Raw genomic sequence first — 12,599 nt, 5'->3', positions numbered from 1 at the left:
ACCAGTCCATTTATTGCACCTCTTCCATATAGGAGACAGAACAATCACATTATACTATATTTCTCTCTCTTCTCTGCTTTTCTCCAGACTGATATAGGAATGCTTACTAAATTTGTCATCAGTGTTGGAGATGTCTGCTCAACCACCTGAATGGTGAGGGGTGAGTTTGCTCATAGGTTGACATTTGTGCTGGTTGTCTTCCATTCCCCCACCCCACGCCCTCTCTTCTCTTCCATTCTCTGTACCCTAGAAGCTGTCCTTCAGGGCTTGTATCAATGGGCTCCCTTGCTCTCTGTCATCTGGCTAATGAAAGGATTCCACAGGATAATAGAAAACAGGAGGAGAGTAAGGTCTAGATATTTATTCCCAGGCTTACTCCCTGCTAGGATAGCACAAATTGACTACATTGCTCCACAGGTTTTATTAGGTGACCCTTCTATATAGCTGCCTTCACCAGGTTCTGGTAATCAGTCCCTCCCTTGCTTCTTCAGGTCTACTGTTGATAGTCCCAGAATACTACATTCTCCCTTTAAGGGTTGTTTTTTCTCTTACACCATAGAAATTTGTAGTCTCTTTCCTGCAAAGATCATATATAATACAGTATTTAACCTACAAATTATATTCCAATTTTTATTGAAGTGAGATAGTAATAGTGAGAACGGACATTTAAAAGCTTAAATTTCTATTTACTACTGTACACTTAGCACCTAACAATGGCACCTGGCATGTGATGACTCGTCACTAATTACTTATTAAGAGAATTAACAAATGAACTGTGTGTTTAGACTCAAATATAAAGATGTAATTTTTTGTGCCCACATTTATGCTTCCTTGCCACAAATTTATACTATTGCTTTGATAGTGCATAGGCAAGTATGGCTTTTTTTCTTCACAAGAAAATATGTTCCACCCTCATCAGAAAAAAAGAAAAAATAGAAAACAACTCTTATTCAGTCATATACATACTTCACAGATAGGTGAAGATGCCTTTTCTCAAAAGATAATTGCCTATGGACTTTTCATACTTTTACTGAATCCAGAATTCATTTTGCCCCTTTGGATGAGTGTACAGAGCCACCATTTGGTGTATTATGTTAATAATAGAATGTTGGGTACACAAGCCATAGCATGAGTCTAAGAGAGGGTCTAGCTTCTCTCTTGTATTTGCCTCAAAACCACTTTGGTTGGCTGGCCAAACTAGACTCCAAGTGAGTAACATAGTGACTTTGTTCTTATATATACTGCACACTTTAGAATACCCATTTGAGGCCTATGCCTTTTGCTCATATGCTTCCTTTAGTGGCTTCTGCATGGCTGAAGGTGTCTGTAATCAGTCATAAGTGTTCAGAGTAGCCCACTCAGGAAAATAGTCAATGAGCAAATGCTTCATGCAACAGTCAGGACAACCTCCTGGGCATTAATTCCAAAGGAAGCCCAGAAGGCTTCCAAAGACCTTGTTATTGAAGTTTGGTCGGACATATTTCTGTTTTTAAGATCCTTTTCCAAAGTGTGTGATGCAACACAACAAGAAAAATATCCAACAGTATCAACAAACTAATGACTATTTTTTCTCACTCTAAACCTAACTGCCCCAACTGAACACATTATACTCTCCATTCAGAGACCTGAATATTGATGCCATTAGCTTTTTCTAAATGAAGCCTCAGATTATCAGCAAAATTGACTGATTTATCCTTCAGGACGTGGAGGATCAGCAAGCTTTATAAACTCAGGATAAAATTTTAAGTTCATTCAATAATGAAAATTAAGGATACGGGGTCATCCAGAATCAACCAAGGAGCAATGCAGTAATTTCTCAAAGACTAAATTATGGGCTTCCATTTCTGGTACTCTTAACCTGCCATATTGTGAGACAAAATGCTCTCTTTTAAATACTTATTCTAAAACAAGAAATCAATTCAGCACTATTATGCAATGAACCTTGCAACTAATAGTAACTAGACAAGAAAATACATCAGAAATGGCAGTCATATTATCTACAGTTAAATTGAAGGTCCTCCTTCATAGGACTAGGTGAAATTTGTTCTGTCTCTTACTTGGTTTATTTTAAAAAATGAGTCTAAGAAAATAATCAGGCATGGGATTTGAATGGGTAAAGATATTCCTTCCCACAAATGGCTCCCTCTTTGTTTTATATTTAGGAATATGAAATAGCCATTTCAGGTTGGAAATTTTTCCAGTGAACTAATAAAAGGAAAACCAACTGAGGCATATGACATCTACATTATGGTTACTCTGGTAGGAATCTAAGATGCCAGAATTTCTCTAACTTGTTTCTTTCCATTTAGAAAATCAAGCAGCTGTGAGGACCTAATCATCATGAAGATCAAGCTTTCACAATACAAAGTAAGTGTAGGCTGTAAAAGAAAAATGGAGGAATTGCAATAATTCAAATTATCTGTATAATAGTAACAGTGGAAAACAAATAATTAACACTCATGATATCATTTGATCCTTAGTACAATCCAAATGAGGTAGGTAAAGGCAGAAGAAAATCTGAGGCACAGACAGTGAAGACACCTTTTCTCAAAAATGGCTGAACCAGGACATAAACCTAATCTAGGTCTTCTGGATCCAAGTTCAGGGCTCTTTCCACTATACTACGCTGTCATCTTGGAATGAAAGACATGCTGACAAACTTATTGGAATATGCTTTACCAGGGTGCATTAGAATTCTGCAGATGCCCTCTTGATGCCACTTCAAATTCCTGAAAAACCTTGTGGGCCCATAGTAGGAGCCTAGTACATACAAATGTGTTGGTTGGTGTTTATGCAGCATGCAAAAGCTGTATGAACACCAACCAACACATTTGTATAATACATTGTGACACAGCCAGTGATTTTTGGAGGTTCAAAAATCTTCATCAATATCATCTGTGAACAAAACTATCATATATGTTCCCCTTTGCTACTCCCAGCCTTTCCTTTCAATAACTTTTTCCCCCTATTGTCTTATTCTATAAATCCTTGCACCATCAGTATTCTTCCCCAGTGCCAGACTACAACCAAATACTCTCATTTAAATTATGGAGCAAACGACTAATTGGGCTTACTGTCATTTCCATCATGTGGTCTTAATATGAAATAAAATCTTTAATCCAAGAGCAGAAGCAACAGTGTTGTAATTTTAGCCATTATAGTAGCAAGCTAGGTTAAAATAGTTATTGGGCAAGGGATTTCTTTCAAGGGCTTGAGCACTATTGAAATTAGGCCACATGCATGTTACTGCACTTAAAGTAAGAGTGACATTGACTCTAATCTGCCACCATGGGCCATACTACCCAAGAGAACAGCTCCCTTCAGCTTTACCTCTTTAGAAATACTTAACAATTAATTACCCCTTTGAATTGGAAATACATGTAATCATCAGCATTCAAGAAGCACACAGAGAGAAGTAACTTTCCTTCCTACCCTTGTCTCCCTGGCATCCAGTCCCCTTTCTCAGAAGCATCTGATATTTTCACTCTCTTGTGTATCTTTTAGGGACACTCTATTGCATATACAAACACAGCATTGTGTATATATATAGACATTATTATAAATTACATTATAATTTATAATAATTTATCCTAAAATAAATCTATTCTTCCTTTCCTTCTTTCGATTCTCCCTTAGTTGTCCTTTAATTTCTTCAATGAATGGTTCCCACTGATAACTATAGCCTATGTATTCAGCCAAGAGTAATTTCCCTAATGGGAGTGTCAGCTGTCTCAGAATTGGGCTTAGTTCTAGGCCATTTTAAAATGACAGCTTTCATAAGTAAAAGATAGTGTCTCAAAAAATCATATGCTATATTCATATCATTTTAAAAGTTTTATAATTGACAACTCTGATTCATGCTTGACATTCACAGACACCTGAAAACTCATTTTTCTGTATACTTTCTAACAATGACTCTCATATGTTTCAATGTGAGCTTAGCGCCATTAGGTCTTTATTTCATCTCTGCCATTAAGGAGTGATTTACCTCAAGCCTCTTGATTAATTAAGGGAGACCTAGAATTAAGGGAGAATATGAATTCTTCTGTGAAGAAGGTAACTGTCAAGCAGATAATCCAGATAATTCCATAATCACTTCCAAGGTGATTTATAATTGAACCAAATACTGTCTGTATTTCCTAATAAAACCACAATGTCAGCATGACCATGAAGTTACCTTTTCAGGTGCCTTGAGGCTTCTGCTACTTTCTGCACTCAGGCACAATGCTTCTGATACTTGCAAGCATTTTGCTCTTTTTTTCTCAGGATCCATAGTAATGTCTGATGCCCACCAGGCTGATCAAAGAAATGGCGATGCTGGAGTTGCATTATCATTAACTAAAAGAAGCACCCTTTCCAAGTGTCCCTGCTGGACACTTGTGCTCAAGCACCTTCTACAGGGGTTGGTATTCACAACATTTGAACTTTAGCTCCACTTGGCTACAGACAGGATTATTTTCAAGGAGCAAAATCTGAAGGCCTCTGGTTTAATGGAAGTGGATCTATGATACTTGAAACACCTCTTGAGCTGCTAAGTCTTTGGAAATTGCAGAAAAACATATTTCATGCAAATGTAGGTTTTAATGTCACACATTACACTTTCCAACTTAGGTCTCTAGATGTGGGAAAAAATAGTGTGCATGGCAGGCACAAAGAAGTGGAATGAATAATCATCTCCTGGCATTATCTACTCTAGATCCTATCCTAAAAAGAATGTTATAGTGAAATATATTTATTCACATTCGGATGAAAACGAGGATGTAATTCTAAGTTAATTTTATTTTCAAAGAAAATTTCATTAAAATAGAAAAAAGCTTTGTTTCAAAAAGAAAGAAACAGAACTAATGCATTTTGCCCAGATTTGAACATTTCATTAAAAGTCTAATGTTTAATGTGGCATTTTCAAGATACAATAATACTGACAGAAGAATATCTGATAGGATGATGGAATAACACCATGATAATTCAACATAAAATGAAACAAATCACCTAGGTGATTTGAAAAGAGGCTCATCTCTTGATATAGAATCAACATTTGCCATGGTTTCAGAACCAGGTAATTGTGAATGGACATAGCTTGTGTTTTTATCTGATTTATCAAATTGAGGATTTTGAAAAGTATGTTTTGACAAGATTTGAAACAGGTCTCTATGGATCTTACAGATGAAATTCAATTGGCAACTCTGACTCATGACTTTGTTTATACACTTGTGCTTCAACACATCAGAAAAGCTATTTTTTTCCTATAGTTTCTAAGAATGTCTCTCAATGACAAACTCTAAGTCTGAATCATTTCTGGTTATCTTTTCTAGCTTACATCCATTTTCCTCCTTATATATATGCCCATTATTACATCTTTCAAAGCCCATCAGGGATATGGAATAGACATGCAAGATTTTAGTGACTTGAAGGATACAGGAAAATTCCTTCCAATAAGAAAAATTACACTTATGCATTTCTTTTTCCCTTGCCAATGCATGGCAGCAAGGAAAACAGAGAAATATGCTAATATTTAATAAGAATTCTAGAATAACCATTCCATTTACCTCAATGGCACATATTTGGCTCTTGATTTTATTCTGGTGGCCAAATTTTGCCCTTCTGTCTTCTTATCAGTCACCATTATTTTAATTGTCAATATCATCACCATCATGTTTATAGTTATCACAGTCAAGTGCTTTTTCACATTTACAGGGAAACTGTCACTATTCTATATTCAGTCACATTTCCTAATCTCCCTTCATTTCTACCTACTTATAAAAGTCCTCATTGATACAGTGCAAATCAACTATGGGAAGTATTACAGTGTTTGTGTAAGCTTCCTCCATGTTACAAGTTCCCTATTATCTCTGTCTTTTCTTTCCTTCTCTCCAACTAAGCTAAGATCATCTTTGCTTGCCACTGTGAATACTGGCTGGTCTCTCAAAAGTTACCACCCTCACATTCTACTACAACAACTAGTTGGAAGCACTAATCTTCATAATTTATCCAGCTTTTTCTCTCTGTCTTGGTTCTAATTTCCTTATCCTGGAGAAAAGGATATTTTCCCTACATTACCAATATTTTATGTATGTATATATAAAATAAGGTACTTCCCTGCCCTCTCAGATGTGGTATGGGAGTGGATAGATAAAATATAAATATGTAGAAAGATCATATTAGACATATAAAATTCCATGGGAACATCAAGAAAAATGATTTCAGTCTAAAATAATGGGAAGAGTTTTAAATCCAGAAATAATCAAGCTCCCCCAAACAAAGAGAACTTTGGGATAGGTCACGTAATTGAGCTGATATAAATGGCCTATGTAAATAAATTTTATGAAGAAGTAGCAGTGGTTTATAGAAGTAGAAAGTTAAAGGAAGAGGGAGATAAAACTCAATGCAGCCCATTAATGTTAGAGTCTTCAGTGATATCCACCCCATTTCTTTTTTATAACTCATTAAAATACCCTGTACTTAGGCTTTTAAGTAGTAGATAGATCAAAGAAAACATGGCCACACTTGGCTGAACCTCACATTCTCCTCATTTATTTATCCTTTGGAACCATGATAAATGTCATTTCCCAAAAGTGATAACCCCAGAAGAACCAGGAAAAAAATGGACGTGGAAATGATAGCTCATTCTTCTGGGGTCACTTAAATTACCAATGTCAACATGGGTGTTTGTTTTATTACCCTTTGTACTTTTCTGCCCTTTTGAAAAAGTATTTCTGGAAAGAAATGAATAACAGCTATGAAACAAGATGCTTGTAAACTTGAAACAGTTTTCCATCTCTGGACCTTCTCTATAAAGCCTTCCATGAATATCTTAATAGGAAATTACCTTTCCATTTGTTGGAATCCTGTAGCAATTTATCTATACTTAATAATGGTAATTTCTTATTTCTATCTAATATTAAAAGTATTCATGTAACATCTCCTCCCTCCATTACAATTTTTAATAGAAGCACCTAAACTGTTTCATCTCCCAATTTTAAAAAGCACCCAACAGTTGGTATTTTGCAGATAGCCCAAACTCAAAAGTTGTTGAGTGGCTTAGCGGGTAAATATATGAATGAGCAATCCCATTGAAAGCTGGTTCTTAGTTTGTTACTTACAAGATTTTATTTCAGATATTGACTTCCAAAGCAATGACCACAAAATTAAGAAATGGGATGAACATGAAGATATTTTTTCTCAGAAAAATTGATCTCTGAGTGTAATTCAGTTGTCTCTCTTGGGGATACTTAAAATATACTGTTTCACCAAAATTCTGACATATTTATTTATAAAATGTGCCCATATCTGGGTATATTCAGAGGTGTAACACTTGAAGAAGAAATGAATTCAGAATTCAGTTTTATGCTTATATTTTTCAATAATAAAAGTTAATCAACACTGAAGAAAAGTGTGCAATTAAATTGTTAATAAACAAAATTAACACAGTGCATGAATTGCTACATAATATCAAGAACATTACAAGTTTCTTCTTTTACAAAATGTTATAAACACCTCAAAATGCCTTATGTTAAATTTCATTACAAGATAAAAGACAATGTCACTTAAACTATATATTTAAAAATTAAAACATCAACATGATTCAATTATTAATCATTGGTTCTCATTAGTTTTTTCCTGATTCAGAATAAAATTAAACTAAATATATTTAAAAAGCATTTCTAGAGACTATTAACTATATTTTTGTAATGTTCAACAAATAAAAACAAAAAACATTGGTTTGCTTCTAATTGAACAAAGAAAGTATCCACCATCTTTGACATGTGCACTTTACAATTATGTGATCTTTGTTGATTTCAAACAATTTCAAATAAACAATGTGAATGCTTAAATAAAAGGGAATGAAAAATTAGAACCTCTTCTTACAAAGTCTAAAAATTAAAGAGGCCTGGAAGTATGTAAAGTGGCATATTTTATAGAGATTTAAACTCCACTTTGATGTAGGTATTTAAAATCAAATATTTTGGTGTAACCATTGAATCTTGCATGTGTCCTGGTAGATATTCAAGGATGTCAAGTCTATCACTTGCTCTGTATTCACTTTCAGCCACACTTCCACTTAAGAAAAAGCAGGGACTATGGCTAGAATTTATGACACTAGTTTTATTCATTAAATAGAACACAAACAAGGAAAGTTTTCAAATGTGGCAAGCGATGAGCAAAATGTAAATGTCAGTAACTAATGCAAAAGAATACCAAAATAAAATGAACACTATAATTTTCATTTTATAATTAAAAGCCCTGAAAATGTTTTTCAGAGTTAACTATTCAAACATCTAGAAGATTTCTCAAAGGCTTAACGTAAGTTAAAGTAGATCCTACCTTTAAAATTTGGCCTGATTCTTGCATCATATCCTGATGTCCTTCCCATTAACTTGTCCAAGAAATCGGAAGGAGACAGGGTCTGTGAAGGTTGTTTTCCAGATCTGGAGTCATGGTCTTTGCAGAAAGCTGCCCTAAACACATCATTAACTCTTTTAGCAACGGTTTCATTTTCATCCCTTGAGAACAAATGCTCACTGAATTTTTAACATTACATTTTGGTAAAGATATTCGATATGTTAGTATGAAGAAAACTAGAAAAATCCAAACTTTTTGGCCAACTTCTGAACTTGTACATGGTTCTAAAGTTAACTTTTAAGAACTATAAATCCTGAATCACATCTCCTACATCTCCAAGCTTTAATCCTAAGATGTTTGAGAAAAGACAATGTATTTAGTTTTAGATTGTAGATTTTATGTAGATATAGTTAAAACTATTTCTATCTAGAGTTGTCAGAGAAATGAGATAATTTAAAAAATTCAAGTGATTGTCTAAAAATCACTACTCTATGCCTCAAAAAATTGTTTCAGCATATCAGCCCTAAATATAAGTCTTCTACCTTTTATAAGAAATATATAATAATATGGGCAGAACAAACTTATTATTTCATTGTTTATTTTACCATCTGCTAGTTCTAATCCAGCTATCAACTATTACTATTTTTCAATGAGATATCTAAAAGAGAACCTTCATTTGAACATTTAATTTCATTTTAAAATAGGTCAACAATGAGCATGTCTGTGACTTCTATTATTTTATCAGTTATTTATATACGAGCATTTAAATTGTTGACTCTTAAAAATATTAATAAAAACACTTTTCTAAATCATTTTGACTTTTTTATCAAAACACTAAAATTCAGTGAAAAATTTCTCAGATTTTCATTTTCCTGTTCAAAGTAATAAAGAGCTTATTAAAAAGGGCATATTTGGTTTGTAGCAAAATTCTTTCACAATACATAGTGGTTAACTGAAATTTCTTCCCTAAAGTATATATTTTACAAGCTTTACTTTCAATAGTTTAACAAATAGTCTTATTAATTCTATCACTAAGAAAATAACACATTCTTGCCAGTTTTTCAAAGAAGGGGTGTTCAAAGTAAGTGCAAAGATGATATAAATATTTTGTAGGAGTTAAAAATTGATACAATCATATATAAATACTCACTTTCTCATATGCAGATTCATCTGATTAATCAAATATTATTTGATTATCATGTGGTGGTGGTGAGGATGATGATGATGATGATGATGATGATGATGATTCTAATAAAAAGCAGCCTATATTTTTTCTTAATCATAGTAGGAGGTGTAAACCTGAAAGGAACATAGTGGGTTTTCCCAGTATTCATAGCATTATTACTACGTGTTCCATTTATCTTGGTTCTGTGAAAAAATGCCATAATATTTAGTGAAAATTAAATTTAGAGTCCTATACTTTATTGTTAAGAGCATCTCCTATCTCTATGGAGTCTTAGATCCCCTGTTATTGAATGACTATTTAACTTACTGGTAATGATTTGATATTTTGAGGTATCAACTGATTTGACAACTAGTAAACTATGTAGAAAATGCAAACATGCAAATAGTAATCTCTCACTTGTTTTAATTATGGATGCTCAATTTCTTATATGTACATAAATACAAATATGTCATATTAATTAAATTTTGGTAGGCAATCAATTTCCAAACAGACTGAATAGAATATAGTAGCAAAAAGAGATTTTTGATATTTCAAGAAAATTACTGCATTGTACTTCTCATAGTACGTTTCTAGTTTCTGAAATATAATAGAAGTCCCAAGTTGGCTGAGAATTAGGGACCTTTTATATTTTATCTAAAATAAGCATGCTTCTGCCAAATTAATACAATCATTTTATCATATGAAAAACACTATACAAAATAATCCCTTTAAATCACTTTCAGAAAAATTTGAAAGCAAAAATATCACCCTTATATAGAATTGTAAAGAGCATGCAACTTATCAGACTACCTTAATATCACATTGGCTGTGAAAATTTGTGTTGAATTGCATAGAGTGCGGCTATGCATCATAAAACTTGCTTTTGTGAAAATTTACCACCCTCCCACTGTTATTAGGCTTTTTAAATGAACAAAAGATATCTAACTTTCCTCTATAAAATCAAAATAATATAGTCCAGGGCACAGAGAAATAGATAACAACTGAATGACACATTCTCTTTTAAACAATTTAAATATCAACATGCAAAGTCGTTTCACCTACCTGAAGTGGTTTGTCGCTAAGAAAAATGCAAACAAGGCTGTCAAAATGTTCACTAGCTGCCGGTTCATTCCTGTTTCTGTGTTGCTTGTGGAAAATATCCCGAAATGATTCCAGAAAGATGTTAGGACAAAGTATCTATTTATTGTCCAGATTCAAAACCTGGCAGGAATCTAGTTTCCTTTAAAATCAAAGAGAGATTTGGTTTTGTACAGTTTGCTGAGAAAAAAGAAAAAGTGCCAATCTCGGGCATCATGGTCAGGTCAAACTGAGGCTTGGGACCATCAGTTAACCCAGGAAAGACAAAGCCTCAGAACTGATGAATCCCCCAGCTGCTTTTCCTGAATAATAAAAATGCTGCTACCTTAATCGCATCACCATGCAAAGGGGGCTGCTGACAATGCCATGCTGGAAGTCGGGTAGCTGTGGCTTTTGTTTTATATCTTTTCTGTTTAGCAAAGCCCTTTTTCTAGAAAATTTTCCCTTTTAAAAAGAAGTTGTAAATGAGGGAGAGGAAAGGACTTTGTGAGCTGGAGTGGGTGGGAAGAAGAGGGAAAAATTGCTGAGATCCTGTGCTGGAATGAGGGCTATAGAAAGAGACGGAGACGTGATCTTACCCAGCCTATAAATTTCAGCACTCGGACAGCTCCAAGCTCTGAAGTGCGCATGTTTCCGTTTTCAGTCGCTTGGGGCGGGGGTCGGGGAGAAGCATTCAAGAGGGGACATGCCTGCTGTTCAAAGGCAAAGAGTAACTGGCCGTTCAGTGAGAGGGTACTGAAGGGGGTGCGATGACGGCAAGAAGAGAACAGAGGTCAGGAGATGGAGAGAGTGAGGGAGGTGGGGTCTGAGCTCCTAGAAATGCTAGCCTGCCCGTGGGTGGGCGGTACGGGAGCTTGAAGCAGAAAAGAGAAGGGAATAAGGTTTAATCGTGGGAAAACGAAATTGAGGATTTCGAAACAGGATTCAGAGTACTGAAATTACAATAAGGGTGTGGACAGGTCACTCTTTGTCAGTGGAAGCCAGAGGCAAAAAGTGGAGTCCTGTGCTGAAGAGAAGGGGACATTTCTTTGGCATAGAGAAGCCCGTGTGCAGAATAAGGTTCATGAAGATTGATAATTTAATTTAGAAGTCCTTTATGCCTTCCTCGCCTTTTTAATGTTTTCATTTGATTTTAGCCGCCTATTACCAAAGGATCTCTCTACCTCTCTACTAGGGAAAGCCCCTTCCAACTGAGCTTTCTTTAGTGGCTCTAAATGCTTGGGCATCCTTAAGTCACAGATTTGTAGAAAAGGAAAAGAGACAATGGGCCTGCAGGGGGCAGTAGCAATCCTTTTTTGGCCTGGTTAAAGGTTAGAGCCGGGCTCCATGTTAGAAATGAAGCAAAGAAAAGTGAGACTGGGAGTTCAGTTCATCTGCCCATTCCAGATGTTAATCACTAGGAACAGTCATGTAATAAAGTGCATATGCTATTCTCCTAGACTGGCTAAAGGGACTGAAAATAGTGGAAGTTCTTAAGTCCATACGAAACTATGGCAGATAACCCTGCTATTTTAAATTAAAATTACAAATATTATTATTAATAAAAAAGAGGAAGGATAGATAGTACAATGCAGATGATTAGCAGCTCCTGAGAAGAGGGAATGAAAAATGCATGTCCTACCATAAGCTAGGAGAGTAATCTACTTTTTGTTTGTTAAATATCCCTTGTTAATCACCTATGCACTTTACTGTAGGTCTTAATTTTAAAACAAAATAATGATTAATTTTTATTCCATAAATGACTAACTTTGGATTAACTTAAATATTACAGTAGAGTAACAATGAATTCTATGTCTTTAAGAGTAGATTCTGAGAAAAAAAAATGGCAAGTTCTTTTTACCTTTTAATGTTCATATAAATTACCAGAGGATCTTACTGAAATGCAGACTATGATCCAGAAGGTCTGGGGTGGGGCCTCAGATTCTGCATTTCTAACAACTTCCTAGCTGAAGTTGATGCTGCTTGTCCACAGATCACACTTTGAGTAACAAGAGTC

At 34.8% G+C, this 12,599-nt stretch overlaps 1 protein-coding gene across 6 annotated transcripts in view; it reads right to left on the bottom strand.

The window, feature by feature from the left end:
* GLRA2 (glycine receptor alpha 2) overlaps positions 1 to 11,427 on the bottom strand; it is a 209,636-nt gene extending 198,209 nt beyond the window's left edge. For 2 of the 6 annotated variants that reach the window (XM_017512354.2, XM_037732764.1), the window contains exons 1-2: positions 10,568 to 11,186; positions 8,323 to 8,456 (exon numbers count right to left, since the gene is read on the bottom strand). In XM_017512354.2, the coding sequence (XP_017367843.1) occupies positions 8,323 to 8,456; positions 10,568 to 10,635 (202 nt within the window). In that variant the 5' untranslated portion in view covers positions 10,636 to 11,186. Of the gene's footprint in view, positions 1 to 8,322; positions 8,457 to 9,490; positions 9,822 to 10,567 lie in introns of those variants that run through there. The other 4 variants (XM_037732762.1, XM_017512353.2, XM_037732765.1 and 1 more) reach the window with 4 other exon arrangements.
* Positions 11,428 to 12,599: the final 1,172 nt, after the last annotated feature.

This window comes from Cebus imitator, unplaced genomic scaffold, assembly GCF_001604975.1.
Source record: "Cebus imitator isolate Cc_AM_T3 unplaced genomic scaffold, Cebus_imitator-1.0 Scaffold471, whole genome shotgun sequence".
NCBI classification, from domain to species: Eukaryota; Metazoa; Chordata; class Mammalia; order Primates; family Cebidae; genus Cebus; species Cebus imitator.
This window is presented reverse-complemented; position numbering and strand designations above follow the sequence as displayed.